The 21,559-nt window shown below is 41.1% G+C and overlaps 4 protein-coding genes across 9 annotated transcripts; 2 read left to right on the plus strand and 2 right to left on the minus strand.

Annotated features, from left to right (window-relative positions):
- Window positions 833-4,549, minus strand: LOC8086046 (caffeoylshikimate esterase). Its single transcript, XM_002450036.2, has 3 exons — window positions 4,244-4,549; window positions 3,454-4,116; window positions 833-1,324 (listed from the first exon to the last, which is right to left on the minus strand). The coding sequence occupies exons 1-3, from the start codon at window positions 4,322-4,324 to the stop codon at window positions 1,019-1,021; spliced, it is 1,050 nt and encodes a 349-aa protein (XP_002450081.1). The 5' UTR covers window positions 4,325-4,549; the 3' UTR covers window positions 833-1,018.
- On the plus strand, window positions 6,270-7,100 carry LOC110435740 (CASP-like protein 4A1). Of its 2 annotated transcripts, none has more exons than XR_002453594.1 (2): window positions 6,270-6,663; window positions 7,062-7,100. XR_002453594.1 is itself a non-coding variant. In XM_021461723.1 (2 exons), exons 1-2 carry the CDS (start codon window positions 6,288-6,290, stop codon window positions 6,835-6,837), a joined length of 441 nt encoding a protein of 146 aa, XP_021317398.1. In that variant the 5' UTR covers window positions 6,279-6,287; the 3' UTR covers window positions 6,838-7,091. The 2 variants fall into 2 exon arrangements, 1 of the variants encoding a protein (XP_021317398.1); XM_021461723.1 differs by having other exon boundaries at window positions 6,279-6,663; window positions 6,773-7,091.
- LOC8079949 (caffeoylshikimate esterase) lies at window positions 9,098-11,838 on the minus strand. Of its 2 annotated transcripts, none has more exons than XM_021461684.1 (8): window positions 11,758-11,838; window positions 11,518-11,611; window positions 11,390-11,422; window positions 11,019-11,165; window positions 10,740-10,870; window positions 10,449-10,586; window positions 10,254-10,352; window positions 9,098-9,594 (listed from the first exon to the last, which is right to left on the minus strand). In XM_021461684.1, the coding sequence occupies exons 1-8, from the start codon at window positions 11,785-11,787 to the stop codon at window positions 9,373-9,375; spliced, it is 894 nt and encodes a 297-aa protein (XP_021317359.1). In that variant the 5' UTR covers window positions 11,788-11,838; the 3' UTR covers window positions 9,098-9,372. The 2 variants fall into 2 exon arrangements, with proteins under 2 accessions (XP_021317359.1, XP_021317360.1); XM_021461685.1 differs by having other exon boundaries at window positions 11,768-11,819.
- LOC8079950 lies at window positions 15,308-21,398 on the plus strand. 4 transcript variants are annotated; one of them, XR_002453428.1, is made up of 5 exons: window positions 15,308-15,985; window positions 16,107-16,264; window positions 16,551-17,815; window positions 18,243-18,537; window positions 20,683-21,398. XR_002453428.1 is itself a non-coding variant. In XM_021461398.1 (5 exons), the coding sequence occupies exons 1-5, from the start codon at window positions 15,353-15,355 to the stop codon at window positions 20,629-20,631; spliced, it is 2,154 nt and encodes a 717-aa protein (XP_021317073.1). In that variant the 5' UTR covers window positions 15,308-15,352; the 3' UTR covers window positions 20,632-21,398. The 4 variants fall into 4 exon arrangements, 3 of the variants coding, with proteins under 3 accessions (XP_021317073.1, XP_021317072.1, XP_021317071.1); XM_021461398.1 differs by having other exon boundaries at window positions 18,243-18,337; window positions 20,629-21,398; XM_021461397.1 differs by having other exon boundaries at window positions 18,243-18,337.

Genomic DNA, 21,559 nt, shown 5'->3' on the forward strand with positions numbered 1-21,559 from the left:
GAAATATGGTTGGCAGTCTACCTAGGGGTATGCCTGAGGTAGTAGATTATCGTTAGACAGGTGCACAAGCTACGAACTAGATGGTGACGCAAGACACGGATAAGGATTTTATCCAGGTTCGACCGCCGTAAGGGCGTAATACCTACGTCCTGCGTCTGATTGTATTGATAATGAGTTGAGCTTAGAGGAGTCCCCTGCCCCACCTTATATAGTCCGGGGACAGTGTTACAAATCTAGAAAGTAACTCTAACCGGTTACAATCGCCATAGATAGTTGGATACCAATTCCTTTTATAACCGACGAGGATCTTGCTTGATCTCCACGTCTGCCTTCCTTACACGGAACTCTAAACAGATCGATCAAGCCACGAATCATTTTGTAATGGGCCAATCCTTTCGGCCTAAACCTAGCCGTAAGGGTATAGAGATTTATACCCCCACAGTATGTATTATATTTTTCATTGTTATATGGGACGAATTAACTAACATGTACGTACTCCCTTCGTTTCTCATGTTTTCATAAAGACGTATTATGATTCTGAAAAGTGTTTTGTTACATACATCATCGTCAATTACTTTTAAATCAATTTGCATTAAAAAGATACGTGGACTTAAACATACTGATACGACTTTTATGTACTATAAGCATGCATATAGTTTTAAGTAATAAACTATTGGTCACAATCCTAATGCGCTAGCTGTTTTTGAAATGGCGGATGAATTAAGCTAAGTACCGTTATATATGCAGTTGTGCTCGGGCTTTCATTATATTAGTTGTGGATAGGATATGTAGCTAGATTACGGCAGTAACCCACATACTTATCAGGTTAGAGTATCAAATTCAATATTTATATTAGACTTGATGATATATATGATTCCATATATATTGATAGCTAGCTGCTGATTTGTAGGTAAGTCGGCTAAATAATTTAGTCGGTATGTATCACTGACATGTGTATCATCCCATGCATCACCAAATGAAATGGTTCGTTCTATGAAGAAGAGTTACAAGCAAGCAGCTATTTGTTGCCGCCATCCTGCTGCTGGTGATGTTGTTCGTCGTGCCTAGCCTTCTGCTCCACCTCCGACAGCAGCTCCTGCTGATCCGTGTCGTCGGATGATCTGTGGTCGAGCCAGGCGATGATGTCTTGGAAAACGGTGTGGATGTTGTCGGGCGACTCGCCGGAGGTGAGGGCGTGCCACATGCCCGGGTAGAGCTTCAGGGTCTTGTCCTGGCTCGCTGCCGATCGGTACAGCAGCTCGCTCACCGACGGGTCCGTCACCTTGTCTGCTCCGCCGTGTACGATCAGGAACGGCAACGACACCTGCGGTGCGGACACGCAACATATATTTATATGTAATATATATAATAATTAATTATATATATATATAGAAAGGGAGAGAGAATATGTCAGTATATAGGTAGCTAGGTTGGTATCATCTCATACCAGGTACAAACCAGAAATAATGATCGGGATTTAGTCAATCGGGATTAAAGATTCCTCCCAACAGCGTCTAACAACAGAGTCGTTGGAGAGGGACTTTTAGTCCTGGTTGTTGATACCAACTAGAACTAAAGGTTCTTTTTGTCTCAGGCGGCAAAAATGTTGAGACTAAAGATATTTTGAACACATCGACGAAAGTCCTATTATCTACCAGTGCATGCACCCACAGTCATGCCGACTTGCGCAGACACTTAAAAACAATCGAAACAGCATCTCCGTTGAGGGAGCCAGTGCAAATAAGTCATGACAACTCTGTTTGGACTAGACACCAAAGCACCACTGGACTATATAACTGGCCAACAACTCTATTGGGACTGGCGAACAGCTCTATTTGGACTGGCTCGCTCACAGAGCACCCAACTAGCACACACTACAGCTGGGTTCTTTGAGAAAATAAAAACAGCCAAAAAAAGAAAACGCTTCTAGAGGTACACCACACCTAATAAAAAGAAATTTTTTCAAAGTTTTGTAATGAATTTGCTTTGAATAAAATCTTTCTTGATAAAACAACACAAGAAAAAGCTATCAAACCTTCCTACCAGGAAGCAAGACTGCAGGAGTAAGATAACCTCGAACCATCATGCTGAGTTCACCGAACGATTCCTATATAAATAGCAGCTCTGGCTTCTCGAAAAATATAACTCCATCGAGCACCCACTGAATCACACATGCATGTGGCTCCATGACAGAGGCTTCATGTTCACAACGCCAATAATACTATTGTCGTTGGCCTAAGAATTTGGGCAGATTTTCACTCAGAGAAACCCACCAATGTGGGAAGAGAAGGCACTAAGGACTAAGGAGACACCTTCAATTAGGTATTACAACACCTACACACACGGCCGTCAAGGCTCAATATATCCCAACCTCCATTGCACGTTTGAACCCCAACTAAACACAGTGTGGCCACCACTATGACTCCTCTCCTCTATGCTAACACCAACACAAGTTAGATGACGCGGCGGAGAAAGATGAAGATGGGGGGAGGACTGATTGCGAGATGCAGAAGGAGTGAGATGGCATGTTGCTGCCCTTCTTGTTGCTTGCCATGTGGCAGGCAACTTTAGTGGCGGTGGAGACACAAAGAGTTTTAAGCAGGACTAGGGAAAGAACACGAGGAAGCCACCACGAGTTGTTTGGCTCAAACGACACTGGGAGAGAGAGTCACTGTTATAACATTGAGATAATCATATATAACTCATAATAAAAAAAATTCCAATAATATAATATGGAAGTATTCAATTTTCAATGTAAATGTAATTTTATATTTTTGTATAAAAATATGAAAAGTATTAAAAAAATGGAATCAAAATATAGCTAGTAATATTTGGACAAATGTTAGTATATACTACCTTGATCCATAAAAGAATGCAATTGTTTTCATTGACTCGGTACTATGTGAGAATTGCATATTTTTCGGATGAAGATAGTATCATAGGGTTTTCAATACGGCGACCAATATAATTCCAATATCTGATCTCAATCCTAAGTTTGTTTAGGATTTCTTTAATTTAGTCAGCGTTTTATGATTTGGTAGTCAATATCGGAGACTGTCAGTGTCTGATGGGGTATTATTGTACTAGTATATTTGAGTGCAGCAATAATTTGCGGATTAATCTCCTTGAGTGGTCAAAGAAGGAACTAATTTAACATCAGTGACGTTCTTTATTATTAGTAAAGATGTCAGTGGTTTAACGAACCACTAATTTAAGATAGTAGTATTGGTCTATTGGATGGAAATGCTGAATAGGTTGGCAGATCTCCATCCACATCTATCGTGAATCACATTATTAATATTGTGGGAAGGAAGATGCATATAACGACGAATGAAGGGTCACCCGGGCGGCTGGCCCATGATATGTGATGGATCGATTTGTACCGTACCGGAAGAGATCGAGAATAAAGAAAAAAAAGAAATTGGCATGTGAATGAATAATAATAATCCTGACCTGGTGTAGGAGGTTTTGCTCGAGGTCCAAGCTGACCTTGAGCAGTTCGTACGCGGTCTTGAGTCTGGGCTTGTCCTTGTAGCAGTAAGGGTTGCCCCGGATCTCGTCCCTCTTCTCCTGCGTCTTGTAGGCGGCGTCGATCACGTCGTTGCTGGGCACGATCTTCCAGGTCGGGACGATGGAGGTCATGGCCCTCAGGATGTTCACCACCAGCGGGTGGGGACGCATGTCGTCGGCGATCTTGCACATGGGCGCCACCAGCACGGCGCCGGTCCAGAACTCGGGCCGCCTGAGGTCTAGAAGGAGAGCGACGGCGCCGCCCATGGACTCACCGAGCAGGAACCGGCGCAGCTTGCAGCCCTTGTCCTCAATTGACTGCGACCGCACCACGGAGGTGAAGTACTCGTCGCAGTCCTGGACCAGCAACTCGAAATCCGGCACGTAGCCCTGCAGCCCGTCGGAGCGGCCGTGGCCCTCGTAGTCCAGGCCGTACACGGCGTAGCCCGCACGCGCCAGGCGCTCGCCGGTGCCGCGCATCGTCACCCCGCACTCCACGGCGTAGCCATGGCAGAGGAAGACGAGCGCCTTTGGAGTCTTCCTCTTGCCTGCAGGCAGCCATGTGCATGCGAACAGGTTCATCCCCCGCGAGTTCCTCACGTACTCCTACCATACATCCATCAAAGACCAAGCATGCATGCATCAAGCGCTGTGCACTATCATCATATATTTCTAGATCCGTGAATCATGGATGCATGGGGTCAGGTAGTTTACCAATTCCATCAATACCTACCTCTTTGTACTCGTGGTCCAGGAGCACCTCGCCGCCATCATCTGCCCCGCCGCCGCCGCTGCTGCTGCTGCTCCTCCCCATCACGGTCCTGCCGCTGCCGCCGCCGCCTGCCGGACAAGGAGAAGGACGATTGCGATTCAACTCTTCAACTGCTTTCACGGCAGGGCAGGGAAGACGAAACAGAGGAGAGGAGTTGACTTTCTAGATGATTGGTATATGGAGAGAGATGTGGGGGGGGGGGGGGGCGAATGCCAATGCGACTGCAATGCAAGCAGGGAAGGGGCGCAAAAGGGCTATATATGTACTCCTACATGCCATCTCTTACTCTAGGATAAATATATACAGTATGATATATTGATATTACATTGTTCAAACTCAAAGATTTATTTATTTATGTAGCACCTAGCGAGCGAATCAATGAATTTAAATGAATGGACGATATGTATCTCAATTATTTAGTTCAAAATTAAACAAGCGCAGCAGTCCAGCAGATGAAGGAGACCTCTCAACCAACAGAAAGCCAAGCCAAAAAAGGACTGGGTCCAACACGAAATACACACATAGTTCCATCTATATCCATCCATCTTGCTGATGCATTTTATTTAACGACCTTGATGGTGGCCTGTGACATTCACTACCGGAGACACGGCCTATGCCGAGTGCCAAACGCTTTGCCTAGTGTTTTATATCGGGCACTCGGCAAAGGAGTAGTTTGCCGAGTGTCACCCTCGGTAAAGGGCTGCACACGGCAAATCGACGGTTTGCCTAGTGCCAGACACTAGGCAAACCCGAACACTCGGCAAACTAGCTCTTTGCCTAGTGTCCGACACTAGGCAAAGTAAGACACTCAGTAAAGTTTCCGTGACGCCAGATGCCACCCAACCCACCGTTAGGCTTTGCCGAGTGTCTCGTTAAACACTCGGCAAAGTTTTGTTTTGCCTAGTGTCTGACGCTGACACTAGGCAAAGTTAATAGTTTGCCTAGTGTTCTATGCTTGCACTAGGCAAAGTTACTATTTTGCCTAGTGTTTTGCATGGACACTCGGCAAACTTTTTTGTTTTTTTTTTAATTTCTAGCCTCTAAACTTTTTTTGCTAACTTCATTAGGTAACCTTAACTCTATGTGAAAGTCTCATACCATTTCTAATCTATTTGCTATATTTAATTAATTTACCTGATTTACTTGAATTTTCGGGGATCACTCAAATTTTAACTGTAGATGGTTCAAATAATTGAAAAAAATAAATAGAAAAATGGTATTCATGTTATTTTAAATCAAATAAAGTTCAAATATAAGAAGTTACATCAAATTTCAAACATGTTTCTCATGAAGCATGAGCACGATGTTGTGGCCTAGTCATTTAAAAATTCTATAAAAACGAAACAAAATTTAAAAATCATGAGATTTTTCAAAATGTCATGATATCATATGTGGAGGCTGTGATAAAATTTTGAGAAGATTTCACAAAAGTTGTCACGTACGATGTTTACAAATTGGAACATCTCCGAAGAAGTTGCATATAGTTTAAAAGAATCCGATAAGATCTGATGTCAACTTTAGTGTCTAGTTGAAGTTTCACTTTAGAACTTTTTGTATAGTGAATACACGACAAAGATTGTTTCTTGTGAAAATTTGGTATTATTTTGGATCCATTTGCTAAAATTATTTTATTCACCATAATTATATAGTTTTATAATTCTAATAAATAATATTAAAACTATATATAATTCCATAAAATAATAGGCGAATATTCGTAAAAGCTTCGAATGTACATTATAGAGTGCATTTAACAAGTTATTTAAAAAGTTCATTAATCAGAAAAATTAAGTAAACATAGTTTTGAAAAGAAACAAAAAAATAAATATATAACATAACAGCTGGCCTTTGCCGAGTGCAGGCAGCATAACACTCGGCAAAGAATAATTATGGTGCTAAAAAATTATTTTTATAAATTTGAAAATAGTTATGGTACTAAAAAAATAAAAAATCAAAGTTTGCCGAGTGCCGGATCGAGGACACTCGGCAAAGCATCGCAAAAATATATATGGTCACGCACTCACGCCCGAACCTATCGAGCCAGTCCCTTCAGCGCAGATCGTCGGCGCCGCCCCGTCTGGCCGCAACGCCGCCTAGGCCGCAACGCCGCATGGCTCACGAGCTCGCCCGCAACGCCGCCCCGGCCGGCGGCTCGCCTTCCCCTGGCCACCCTGCCCCTGGTAGGTGGCTCGCTAGATCCCGGCCGCCCTGCTCCCGGCCGGCGGCTCGCCAGATCCCGGCTGCCCCGTCCTCCACCTGCAGTCCCACCCCGTACCGACGGCTCGCCCTCCACCTGCAGTTCCGCCCCCAACCGGCGGATCGCCGGAGCCCGGTCGCGCCGTGGCGTTCTTGTGCACGCGCAGCACGTACGGGGACGGCAGCTGGTATGTCGCCGTTATGCATGTGCCGTTTTTAGTTTCTCAATTTAACTCCCTGCAATCGGTCAAATCTTGAATATACCAGGACTGATGTTACAGATTTGACCGTGTCTAGGGTTTCAAAGTTTGGAAATTTTGTTGGAGAAGGGACCAGAGACAAAGGGAGTAGTATTTGGTTAAACTGAGTATCTATCAGTTTATAGAACGAGTTAGAAGCTTTATTTACTTAACCATGGAGAACAAAACTAAATATACTATAGCATTAATGTATTTCTCTGGACGGTATGTTACGGCCATTTCAGCGAATATAGTAACAAATTAGCGCACTTCTCTGTTGTGAATATTATTTTTGTGTTAATGTGTTTTTTGCTGTCGGATTTGTAACTTATTGCTGCTCTGGGCAGATTTCAGACCACGCGGCGGCTGCTGAGAGTTCAGGCAAGTAATTCTTGCAGATCTGCTCGAAATTCTAGCATCTAAAGTACTTAGATGCTAGGCCATAATTCTTTTTTGATCGAATGCAACATGCTGGTAATTTCTAATCTGGGACAACTAATAATAGTGTTGTTGTTTTTTTTTGACTGATTGATTCTTATGTTCAATTTTTTAACCAAATTAAGCATAGGATTGATTACTTTCTATACTTTGAAGGTATGTACTGCATGTTTTGTTTTGTAGGTAGGTTTAGCATGACTGGGTTCAGTAGCAAAATCGTCATAATTCCTTTTATTCATGGTGCTTGGTGAGGTTGCTATCTATGAATTTGTCTATATGATACATGCTGTGATGTGTCTCTTATAGTAGAAGCTCAAAGGATATGAATTTGCGATCCATGGATTTTTACCCCCTACTGCACATATACATTGGTATCTGATTTCTCCTAATGATGATTTTGCAGGTACTTTTCTGAGTTCAAGTCAGGTGCAGAGATGATGTATTACTGTGGAGAGCATCATGAATGCTTAAAAAGCTGCTCAGGTTTGATCTTTGTGTTTGGCCTTGTATTTTCATTGTAATGGATTTTTTATTTTCAAAGGAGATGTGATATTCTCTGTACCTATTTCTAAGTGATCTTTTGCACACTACTGTCTTCTTTTTTAACTCTAATGATTGCTAGTCAGTTCCTGTAATCGTGTTTTACAGTGGAAAATGCAAAGATGAGATCCTGCATGATTTGGCTGAATAGGAGGTCCTACATAATTTGGTTCAGTAGCTTGTATTGTACAGAACACTAGGATTAGTAAGAATGAAAAACATACTCATGTATTTGCTCTTTATCCTTCTCTATAATCAGTTCATTTAGTAATATTTCAAACTTTTTTACTAGATGGAGAATCACTTAAATACGTAACACTTAGTTCGTACAAAACAGTTAGAGAACAATTCCATGCAATGGAATAGAATGAGTAGGTTAACTTTTTTTTAAGATAATGAGTAGGTTACCCTTTTTTAAAATAATGAGTAGGTTACCTTTTTAATCTATAGAAATTTTGTAGTCCAACTCATACTTACAATATACTATCTGTTTTTACAGCTAGTTCATCTCATGTTAGTGAGGACATCTATGGTGGCGGCATGGACAACGAGAATAGATGGAGGGCAACGACTTGTCTTTTTGAACAACTTATGTCTTAGCTGTCTTTTGTCTTCTGAACATGTATTGTTGAGCGGTTGAGCCTAGATACTACAATGTTAGAACCATGACATAGCATGTAACATGGATATACATGAATAACTTAGGATGCATGTGTTGCTGGTAGGATGATGGTGGTACAATGACGTTTGTGGTTTGTGATATGTATGTTATGTCTGTAATATATATGTGTTGTTGATGGCATATATGTGATGCCTATTATATATATTCTCTGTTTATTTAGATGGAATACAAAAAACAAATAAAAATAATGTTTTTATCACTTTGCCTAGTGTTTTGGCCATAACACTCGGCAAAGTGCATTTCTGGGTATCAGGGAAGCAGGCTTTGCCGAGTGTCCAGGCCAGGACACTAGGCAAACTGGGTACTTTGCCGAGTGTCCAGACCAGGACACTAGGCAAACTGGGTACTTTGCCGAGTGTCCACGCTAGGACACTAGGCAAACCTGATGGCTTTGCCGAGTGTCCAGCGTAGGACACTAGGCAAACTTGATACTTTGCCTAGTGTCCCTGCTAGGACACTCGGCAAACCGCCTCACGTCGTCTGCTAGACCATGACCGCTACTTTTGTTTGCCGAGTGTCAAATAAGCATTCGGCAAAGCCTTTGCCGAGTGCTCGATAAATGACACTCGGCAAAGCCTCCTTTGCCGTTAATTTTTTTGTCGTCTTGGCTTTGCCGAGTGTGGCACTAGGCAAACGGTTTGCCGAGTGTTTTTTGCCGTTTGCCGAGTGCCGTAGACACTAGGCAAAGCGTGTGATTCCAGTAGTGATTACGAGAATCTCACATATGTCAACACTATCATCGACTGTTCCATCTGTCCACAGATGGATGTCATCTTGTCAAACACTTATTACACCCAACTAAATAACTACAAGTCAGCCCTCACATCAAGAAATTATAAAATATCAAATCTAGTAACTACATCTGGTTTACTATCGTCTACCTTTACAAGGTGGCGTTACAAATTCTCTCTAAAATTAAATATGTGTAGTATCAAATACTCAATGTTTGTTGGCTAACAACATTGTTCTTATAACTGTAAACCACTATAGGATCCAAGCTAGGAAATTGACGGTACCCTCTCATTCAACCATTTGATGATGTCTGCAAACACAATATCAATGTTCTCCTTGGGTTCTCCTGAAGTCAAAGCATGGCACATCCCAGGGTACAACTTCAATGTCTTGTCCTTGCTCTTCGCTAATGTATATAGAGCCTCACTTACTGTGGGGTCAGTTACAGCATCGTCACCGCCATGGACTATGATGAATGGTAGAGTAACCTATTCGAAACGAAGACACGGACATAGATATAAACACAAACAAGCATTATTGTTTCAGTGACAGAATGCAGCATACAACATCCATGCAAAATCTAACTGATGGATGATATCTTATAGAATGATGCAAAATCAGTTGTGGTCACACATGATTTATTTTTCACATTTCTTTCAAACTATGTAGTATCTTGTTATTCATTTATAACTTTCTAGTGCTTTTCCATGTACAAATAAAATAAGCGCATGTGTAGTCCACATGAATATAATTTACAACATTTGTGAAAACAAGGGTTGTTGAGTTGAAAAAAAAAGAAAAAAAAGCAAGGGTTGTTTATTTTTGCACATTTACACCATCAAGAACAAACTAATCTCTATGATTATGAAACTACATGTTCAGTAGAAGGCAAATTTTGCTCAAGAACACTGTTCTTATATGTTATTTGTTGATACACACCATCAAACCTTGAATTTTCCCAATATATACAATTATGAAAAAGCGTTTATTTTTAATCAGTGGACACTACAACAATTAAAATAGTCATTTATCCAAAATGTCTAGCGCTCAAAAATTTTTAGGTTGGATGCACACAAAAGCTCAAATGCCATTTTTTGAATCACAAGAGTATTGTAAGAACGAACACAATGATAAACTTTCCTCATACCTTATCAAGATTGCTTTCAATATCCAAGCTTGCCATGAAAATTTCATAACCAGTCTTTACCCTAGGCTTTCCTTTGTAGCAATAATGATTATTTCTTACCTGATGATAAATAAAGGAATTAACAAGTAGCACAAAAAATGTTTTCCATGGAACAAATTAGCTTCTAGGATTGGGTCATCATATCTTTTACCATACCTCTTCACGCCACTCCTCGCTTTTAATTGCCCTATCTATGATATCTTCATTAGGAATTATTCTCCACGTAGGGATCACATTGCTGAGCTTACTTAAAATTGAAATCACAATGGGATGAGGCTTCATATCTTCTACTATCTATATGAATATTAGCATCAATAATAATCAATATCATGATCAAACTTACAACACATTATAGTGTCCTCTAACGAACAACTATAGGAAACTTATCAAAGATGCCAATGCATCTAAAGGAAATTAGAAAAAAAAGACAAATTGTTGGAAAGTAACCTTGCACATTGGAGCAACCAAAATGGCCCCATCCCAAAAGCTAGGTTCCTTTCTATGAAGCATAAGCACGATTGCTCCCCCCATGGATTCTCCAAGTAAGAATCTCTTTTGTTTCTTATACTCTTCTTTCTCTATACATGGGGAATAAAAACAATTAGTTTGGAAAATTTTACATCAAGTCTAATAATAGACTAATTGGAATTTCTTCATATAAATTTTTATAAAGTTTTTCTTAAATCAAGTGGTCATTTACACTTGTATTGATTTTGTAAAACATACCACAGACACTTGCAAAGTACTTAGAGCAATCGACCACAATGTCATCAAAACTACTAATATATCCTTGAAGTCCAGAAGACTTTCCATGGCCTTCATAGTCCATTCCATGCACTACAAATCCAGCCTGCGCCAACCTTGTACCTGTGCCTAAAAGTAATAATCCCAATATGTATAAGCTAATCCCAATATGCTACATATGTTAAACTATAACTATATTACCCTAATATGACACTAAAAGTCTATGTGTGGTTTCTAATTATCATCCATGTTTCTACCATAGTTAGTCTAAACTCATCACTTTTCATTCACGATGATATTGTCATAATTTTAAGTAAAGGTGCACACTAAATTCACCAAATTACAGTATTTACCTCTCATTGAAATACTGCATTCCATGGCATATCCTAAAAAAGTAGAAAGGAATAAAATACATATGTAACCAAAGGCAACTTCACTTGGATTGAGAAATAAAAAAACATCACATTAGTAACCAAGTTACCATGGCATAGAAAGATCACGGCTTTTGGTTCAGAGTTCAAAGGTCTCCACTGGCATGTGAATAGATTAATTCCTCGTGCATTCAATACATATTCCTGGAACACAAAAATCCAAGTGGATGATATTGAGAGAAAACATGGTATGAGATTTAATGAATGGCTCTTCATATCTGCTTAAAAAGTATAAAAAAGTATCTACATAAATCAAAGTATAAATCATAAGAATAACAAAACAAATTGACCTCATCATACTTGATATCACCATTATCCATTTGCTCTCAAATGGAAGCGACAACACCAGGGCATAAAACAATGTGTACACATGCAACTTATATATTTAGGAATGATAAAAAAGTAGGTACCCCATTAATTGTGTGGATAGCGGTAAGTAGTTTTATGTGGTGGTGTTTTTATGCATGCATGGGAACAAAAATTGTGTGGTAGAGGCATCTTTATATTTATGTGGTCTAAGTTTAGAAAAACTATCTTTTTCATAAGCTCATTTTGAAATTTTATTCTATGGATTATCATTCTCAAACTATTATTGGATAATCCTTTTTTGTCATTATAGCTAGAGTATAGTTTTATTCTGCCAAATAACACGTGAAGAGTATTCTTTTTCACATTTGAATCAAATACTTAAGTAATTTTAGAATGGGCTGAGACTAAGAAGTCATTGATGCCTCTCTAACATGCTAACTAAATTTCCATGCGTACACTTGGGGTCACCCTTTATCTATGAGGAAATTACTAAGCATGAATTATTCTTCTTTTCATTCACAAAGTAGCTAATAAGTTCTAGGTGTGAAGGTTGTGATTATGATAAAAGGTAATATTGACGGTAGATAAGTACTCTTTTTAACCATCAATATAGCATGAGAAAGGACTAAAATCAGAATATCATCTAGCTATAGGGGTTATCATCCACAAGTTTTGGTGATTGTCTATTTCTGCAGAGGGTTATCAGAATAAGAACAAAAGGAGGTCCACATGTCAGATTTACATAGAGAGAATACGTGAACATCAACTCAGAAATACTCTAGAAGACACGAGAAGGAGACCCTGCAAAGTGGGGGGCCTGGCAGCCAACCAGGAGTGGGCGCCCCACATGTCAGGGGCGCCCGCCCGGCCGGGTGGACCAATTGAAGGGTCGAGATGGCGGACTAGAGGGGGGTGAATAGTCCTTTCTAAAAAATTATCGCACCGGCTAACCGAAACAAATGCGGCATTAAATCTATCGGCCTAGCCAAGACTACACCCCTCTATCTAAGTTCTCTAGCACCTTGTAAATGATCCTAAACAAGCAAACAAGGTGCTACCTTAGCAAGAGCTCACCTAACCAATTCTAGAAGCAAGGTCACACAAACCTATGCAACTAGTACTTAGCAAACCGGGGGAGCTCCTACACAAACTAGTGAGGCAAAGCAAAGCCTAAGCTCACTAGCAAGCTCAATAACAAGGCAACTAATGCCAAATTAGAGAGCGCAACTTACTTAGCTACACAAACTAAGTAATGTGACTAACAAGGTTACACAAACCGAATTGGCCATGCAAGGGAACTATTTCTAGCTACACAAGCAAGAAGGTAACTAGCAAGTTACACAAGCTTAACTAATTACAAAAGCAACTACACAAGCATAAGTATATAAAGAATGTAAATACAAACTCGTGTATAGCGAATGCAAACCACCGAGAAGAGTAGACAATGTTGACACGGTGATTTTTACCGAGGTTCACTTGGTTGCCACTAAGCTACGTCCTCGTTGTAGCGATACACCCACTTGATGGATCACGAGCTAATTGGCATTCCAAAGCCAAACCCTCACCGGGTGCCGCACATCCACTCTCAAGATGGGGATCCTCCAAGCCACAAGCAATCCACTAGAGTTGCTCTTTGCGATCCCCATGGGGTGAGCACCGTACCCCTCACAATCTCTTCTCCGGAGCACCGCACAATCTCCTTGCGTGCTTCGACAGAGTCACAAGCCACCAAGCCGTCTAGGAGGTGGCAACCTCTAAGAGTAACAAGCACCACCGGCTTGCAACACGAACACCTAGTGCCACTCGATGCAATCTCTCAATGCAACGCACTAGAATCGTTCACTCACATAATCGGATGATCACTATCAAGCATATGTGAGTTAGAGGCTTCACTAGCACTCCCCAAGCATGGACACTAAGTCCCAAGGGTGCTCAGCACCAGCCAAGGCCGGTCACCACTTCTATTTATAGCCCCAAGGGCTAAACTAGCCGTTGCCCCTTCACTGAGCAAAACACAAGGTCACCGGACGCTAACAGGGAGCCACCGGACGCTCAACTCCCAGCGTCCGGTGCTCAGGCGTCAGCCACGTGTCACTAGCCGTTTGAACTCGACCGTTACCGCCAACGGCTACCACGCGCTCGTGCCTGACACAGCACCACCGGACGCTCTACTGCAACACACCGGACGCGTCCGGTGCACACCGGACCCGTGCGCAGAGAGCTCCGCAAACTCGCACGGTCACCGGACGTAAGCCACCGGACGCACCCTGAGCGTCCGGTGCTCTTCAGTCAGAAACACCAAGCACGCACTTGCTAACGTCACGCACCACCGGACGCTCGAACATTAACCGCCCAGCGTTTGGTGCCAGCGTCCGGTGCGCTCTGCACACCTGAGCCACACACTGACACTCCGGTGCTGCCTGTTGGGTATTCTTAACTCCTCCTCCAGTTTGTTTGACCCAGTAAGTACTGCTCCTTTTTCATGCCACTGACAGTGCTATGCTAGCTGCCCTTATTGACCTAGTCAGATTCCTCTTCACTTATTAATACTTCTTATTATTAGTCTATTTAAATTCAGGTAAGCTGATGTTGCCTCACCAACTGCAGGAACTCTCTGGGAAAATAAAATGGCTCGTATCCTCCAATTTCCCATTTACTCTGTACAATACTTCCTCCGACCTCGTTTTGGACAATATTTAATTTAGGTCAAACATTGAGAATATAAATCATCAACAACTTTTCAATTGTTGAGTTTGCAAATGTAAAAATTATATAAATAGATTTATCTTAAAAAAATACTTTCATAAAAATATACATATATTATTTTTTTCTAAATATTTTTATGAAAATAAGAGGTCAAAATTGTGTTTTGGAAACCATGTCGCTGTCCTAAACGACATCTAAATCTTATACGGAGGGAGTATGTTTGTTGAAGAGAGCTAAGCAATATTCCACTGTCTTATGGTAGTAAATATAAGGAAATCATTAGTAAAAAGGACAGTCAGATTGTCGACCCAAGTGGCCAAGTCAGTGTTGTTATTAATAGACTGGCTATGACGAGATATGTAATTCTTTTTTGCATTATCAATAATATCATATTCTATACAAGTAATTAGCCAGTCAAAACATTCACTTGTGTGCTGAGCTGAGAGATTAATCAACAATCAATTAGTTAACATCTTGGCTTCAAGCAGAGAAGTAAAAACAATAGTATTCATTTCAAAGAGAAAAGGTTTAATGTACAACAATTGTCTTTGCAAATAATTGCCCCATGAGACAGACAAATGGAGTTGAAGGTGGAAGAGAGGGAGGTATATCAATCAGCAGTGGGACAGGGTTGTGTGTTGATTTGGTTGGGAGATGTCTATATACTATCGTGCATTCATGCTACATTAGTGAAAACCGTTTCCAAAATGCACCTAATGTTTTATTATCATGGGCCTGGCCTGCTTCCTTCTAGTGGTTGTTAATGGGCTCCTGGGCCGAAGGAAGGTCCATGCTATTGCTACTCGTCTCGTCTTCTTCCTCCGTCCCTTGGTTGGCCTTTCCGCGCCGCAGTTGTTGGTTAAGGCGGGGATGGCGGCGCCGCTCCTCTTCTACGACCTCAGCCTCCTCCCGTCCTCCACCTCCGGTGACGGAGGCGATGGCAACTCCATCTCCTCTCCCTCCTCCCGCTTCCAACTCTTAGCCTCCACGGCGCGCGCTCTCGAGCTCGGCTACGCCGCCGTCGCTCTCGACCACCCCCACCGCGGCCTCCTCGCCGACTCCCACCGCTGCCGCACCGAGCCTTTCGCGCCCCTCTCTTCTCTCCCGCTCCCATCCTTCGCCGCTCTCCATCGCCGCCGCCTCGCCTCCTCCGCCGCCGAGCCCTTCCGCCAGTACACCCGTATCACACTCTCCCTCGATTCCGCTGCAGCCACCGCTTCCGCGCTCGCCCCCTCCGCCTCCGGCCTCCTCCGTACATACGACCTCGTCGCAGCCCGCCCCCTCACCCAGGCCGCATTCGATCACCTCTGTCAGGCACCCCTCTCAGCTCAACACCTTGATCTCATCTCCATCGATTTCTCCTCCCACGGTAAGCTGCCATTCTGCATCAAGCTCCCCATGCTCAAGCTTGCCCTGCAAAAGGGGCTGCATTTCGAGATCACCTACTCCCCACTCATTTCTACTGACGTCAATGCCAAGAGGAGCCTCATAGCTGAAGTCAAGGTCAATGTTCTTTTATATACTGCTACCCCATGATCCAACATTGTTTTCACCTATTTTCAGACACCATGTGTTACATACAACTTCTATGTATCTATAATAGAACCATCCTATTTATTTTCAGCTTTTGGTGGACTGGACCAAAGGAAAAAATCTCATCATCTCAAGCGCTGCTCATACTGCCTCCCAGATCAGAGGCCCCTACGATGTCATCAACCTATGTGCTTATTTACTTGGCATTCCCATTGACCGAGCAAAAGCTGCTATGTCCACAAACTGCAGGTGAGCTATTCATTTGTCAAGCCCCTTGTCTCAGAAATCATGCATGGTAACCAATTCTGTCAATTTACGCTACTGATTGGGTTAGTTTTGGCTCGTGCAGTAACCCCTGTGCAAAGAGCATCTTTTGCTGTTAAAAATAGCAGCCTTTTGTTTTATTGAGTTCAGTTCTCTGATTGCAACCTGGAACCAGCCATTCTGTCAATTTACGCTACCTACTTTCCATTTAAAAGGACAGCAAATGTTGATTTAACTGTGGTGCGATTTTGTGCCATTTTCTCATTGTCAGGTCACTTGTTTTGAAGGCTATGAGGAAGAAACACTTCTACAAAGGAACAATTAGAGTTGACAGACTATTACCAAATGAAGAGTTGACTTCAACAAAATTCAAGCTTGCTGATTGGATTGGTTGGAATTCTGTATTGTCTGAAGTAGGAGCAAATCAGCTGGAACCTTCTTCCAACTTTGATGAACTTCCTGGTTCACCCATATGTGGTGTAATAGAAGGGTCACACGAAAAACCTCACAATCCTGATGTGTCTGTCTTTGCTAAACTATCAGAACAACCTAGTGATCAAGATCAAATCCCATCTGAAACTCAAGAAGAGACACTACAAGTTGACAGAACTGAAGTCCTGACAGATTCTGGCCAATCTATCTTGCCAGCATCTGCATCTTTCAATTATCAGAATGCTATAATTGAGAAGGCCGAAAACAATGAAGTTTTTGTGAATCCTTTTGTGCAGCCTGATAAAGGTTGTTTTGCTGGCCCAAAAATTAATGCTAAGCATGTTGAATTCGTGCAGAATGCAATGGAAATAGATACAATAGAATCATGTAGGCCAAAACTTGTTGTTGGTGACAATATTCCTTCAACCTCTGATACTAGTACGAAGCTAGCATGTTCTGCTCTTCCCCATGGCATAGAGCTTTCTGGTACTAGTCTTGAGGATCAGGGGCCAAGTCACTCTAGTGAAATGGTAACTAATGATAAGTCTTATATGAAATATCACACTGATTGCACCTCTGGTGTGAGTGAGGTTCATGAAATTTCTTCTGGTGCTGATGTTTGGCCTGAGGACAAGGATTCAGACATGTCTAATGGAATGCAAGCTGATAATGTGGCTTGCGGAGGTACTTTAGAACCACTGGAGTGTCCCTCGTGTGGGGTAGATGACAAGGCATCATCCGATCTTTCATTTTACCCAAGTCATGAATTATGCTGGGATGTTATAATTCAGCCGAAAGTCATGGAGGGGAAAGTAGAGCAAAGTAGGGATGAAAACATAATACAAACTGTGGAAAATGAAGCAGAATCCGTTGACACAAAAACAAGAACATCTATTTCAGTGGAACCTGCATCCCATGGTCAGGAGATCAGCTCAACTATTCATAGAAGAAGCACTGGTGCAAGCTGTGAAAGTGATGAGCTGAAAGAACAGAATTCTAAGGACATAAATGCTTCTTTGGATAAAAGTATTGCTAAAACACATGAGCTACTTCTAAAATTTCCTTATCCAAGTGGTAAGGCTGGGATGTCCACAGTCAGATCAGGTAAGATATGATGCCTTGACTATTCTTTTTGTTAATTTTTTTTTGGAACACTCCTAATCTTTCTACTCTTTATTATTCAGAATTGTTTCATTTATTTATGGTGCATACTGACGTTTTGTATTGCATATTTTTTCTCTGTTAATTCTCTAGTTTCTTGAGATGATACAATGGGGTTTCTGTCATCTTTCTTTTGTAAGGGGTGCATACTGACGTTTTGTATTGCATATTTTTTCTCTGTTAATTCTCTAGTTTCTTGAGATGATACAATGGGGTTTCTGTCATCTTTCTTTTATAAGGGAAAGGCAATCAGAAGGGGGGGGGGTTATCATCTTGTTTTGTGAAAAGGATTTGATTCTATAGAAAGCAAAAAATAAGTTGATATTATATCTATCTTCTGAACAAGTCTATATTATTATTGCTTTTGCAGAAAAACGAAGACATAAACTAAGGCCGCACCATCCAGCTTATCTTCCTTTCTTGGGCTTTCTTCGGTCCGTTTGTTTCAAGAAGAAAATATGCAAAGTAAGAGGACTGATCAAACGTTTATGAGGTTTTATTTCACTCTGACAGGAGTTTGCTGTCAATTACCACCCCTGAATCATTATGTTACAAGGGAAGATCAAGAAATCTCGTTTTAAGGTTTTGATCTGAAATGCAAATCCGTTTACCAATCAGTTGCGTTGTACATATGGTCATATGGAAAACAGAGCCATACCTGAAAGGTGGAAAATTTTCTGTTTTTGATTCGCCCATATGTAACCTAGGTCTAACTTTCTCCAGTGCCACTACAAATCTCAACTTTCATGTTTTGTACAATGTATAGTAAAACTCTCCTTTTGGTTCCTACTTTCATGTTTGGTGAGTTTGATCAAATTAACTTTGGATAAATTAAGATACATACCGATCTGACCAAGGACTAATGGGACTGGCAGTTTCACCTGGCTCACTACCTTTAATACACAAGCTCATGAAATCTGGTGAATATTGCAGTAGATATGTTTTAAGTTTGATCATTGACTGATAGTACCATGGTTCTGGAAATAAATAGAAATATAGATTAGGGAAAACTAGTGTTGGTTTTACTGTTTCGCAAATGTGCAAAGTTGCAGTAACAATATGATTTATCTTTTTCACTTAGCAGGCTTAGTAATTCTGCATTAATTTTATTCTTATTAGGTAGTTACATTTTTACCAAGTATTATTGACTTTATTGTAAATGGAACAAAAACATTTGGCTGCATGTTTGCTCATGAAGTGTTCTGTCATGCTAACACTGAACACTGAAATTAGGAGGATAAACTATTAACTCAATCCTTTGATCAGCCTGCCATGGGTCTATCTGACACTTAAATCTTCACTGCCTGTGAAACATGATTTCATATTGTTGAAATAAATATTGTTGGCATTTGTTGCTAGATCCTTATTACAGGATGCTCTACACTAACAAATGTGTATAATCATCAATGTGGTGTATGCATATGTAACTAAAAAAAACATTTGAAAGTGTTTGCATGTCTAGCCTTGAAACACCTTACATATAGCACCTCAATTGGAGCAGCTTCTTCCTTAACTGAAAAATAAACCTGCACGTGACCACCATGTATGGCCATTATGTTATTCTTAGGCTTTGTAGGCTCTCTGAAGTAGCATTATGTTATTCCTACTCATCCTGATATCCTCTATACCTAACAATACTGAGCCAGTAAAAATGTTATGTTTTGTAGTGATTGCCTTGAAATAATATGAAGCAATGGTTACTAAAACTGGATTCATCATATATTCTTTTTATACAAAATGTAATGTCCTTTTAGTACCTGGCATGGTGGAGCCTGCAGAATTATAAATTTTTGTAAACAGACATTGTAGCATATGGTGCGCCCATGTTGCCATAGTATAGCAAATCAACTACAAGATGAGCTATGCTGTTCTCAAATGCCTCTGGAAAGATTGAGTTGGATGTGCATATTTCTTGTTTTCTTTCATTTCTACTTAGTATTCTATGGATGTAGTTTAGGGATTAAACATGAACTACTAACAATTTTCTCTTTAAAGATAGACTGTATTGGAAAGGAAGATAAGTGCAGATAAAGTACAGTAAGCTCCGCTTCATTGCAGTGGCTTTTCAAAAGCATTTATTTCCTGATTTTGGATGCAGTAACAGTTAATAGCATTATTTTTGGAGGCCAAACAGCAATATCCTATTATAATGGTATAAGATTCCACTATAACTGGTTAGCTATTACAGCATAGCACATGAACCATGAAATGACCATGCTTCTATACCATGATCGTGATAAAGAGCCATAGCCACACCACACTTGCACCTGGAAGAAGATTTTGGGCAGGACCAAAATCTTTCCTCTATGACACATCCCACCAGAACGGGAGGTCTTATCAGCCCTCCATCTATGTGGCCTCCTTCAGCTAAAGCTTATTACATTTGAAATGGCCGGTTGGTTATTCTTAACTTCATTTCATTTGAATAGTGATTTGCAATTTTATATTAGTATTCCTATTGGAATTAAATGAACTTCTCTGTACTTGAATACCAATTATTTCAATAGTTTTGTATCTATGTAGTCAATAAATTCTCCGTGCACATCAACTAAACAATCATTGCATCACCACTCATGCTATAGTGGTGTGACTATTCTTATAATTGACCTAGTAGAAGAAAAGGAAATTCTAGCAGAACTGCACGCTATCCTTTTACTCCCACTTGTTTTCATTATCTTACATGAATGATTTGTTGATGTGTTGCTTGACAAAGAGGCATTGGCTTATGAAATACTTGTTTTTCTCTTTCTATGCAGTGAAGTATCAGTGGTTTAATGTGTGGTTGCTTTGGTATCTTGAAATCGATGCAGGTTGGATGTAAAAGGAAGTCGTAAGAATTGTGGTGTGCACAAGCAATTTGGCTCATGTCAAAGGACAACAGATCTATGGTGCCCTTTGACTTTATCTTGTCGGTTGGCTAAGGCCACTTCAAGTCGTCAGGGCATATGGCTATGCCAACGTGACACGCAATTCTTGAGTGGGCTACTGTAGGGATTCGCGAGAAGCTGCGGCCATAATAGGAGCAGGGAGTGCTGGGATTGGTGCAAGGACACTCCAGTGATGTTACCAACCAATTGCCAACTGAAAACAGCGTCCTGGGTCAATAGCAGGAAACTTGTGCCCAATAGTTGCTCGAAACAAAACTGATTCTTGTGGGGCTCAGCCTTGCTGTAGGCTGCATTATTCAAAGGCGGTATCATACCATTTCTTCGTCCCCCACCAAAAATCTTGCGAGATGTCACTTCTGATTTTGGAAGCTCATCATATGAGCCAGTGCGGTGGACTTTGTAGGGACAAAGTCTTTTCAATGGATGATTTTGTGTTTAATTGCGATCATATTCAGTGAGCTTCCTTTTCAATAACCTTTGTTTCTCGAAACCTGGATGTAAATGAACTAACTGCATGGAAAATCTTGGGAGATGTCACTTCTGATTTTGGAAGCTCATCATATGAGAGCCAAGTGCGGTGGACTTTGTAGGGTCACGAGTCTTTTCAAGGATGCTTTTGCATTTAATTGCGACCATCATTCGGTGAGCTTCCTTTGCAATGATCTTTGTTTCTCCAAATCTGGATGTAAATGAAGTAAATGCATGTGTTGCTTACCTTTGCATATGTGTCCATGCATCTCATTACTCTGATTAGGGAATGATTGGGGATGCTAGAATCAGGCAAACGTTTTGCATGTTG

The sequence above is a fragment of the Sorghum bicolor genome, chromosome 5 (assembly GCF_000003195.3).
Source record: "Sorghum bicolor cultivar BTx623 chromosome 5, Sorghum_bicolor_NCBIv3, whole genome shotgun sequence".
NCBI classification, from domain to species: Eukaryota; Viridiplantae; Streptophyta; class Magnoliopsida; order Poales; family Poaceae; genus Sorghum; species Sorghum bicolor.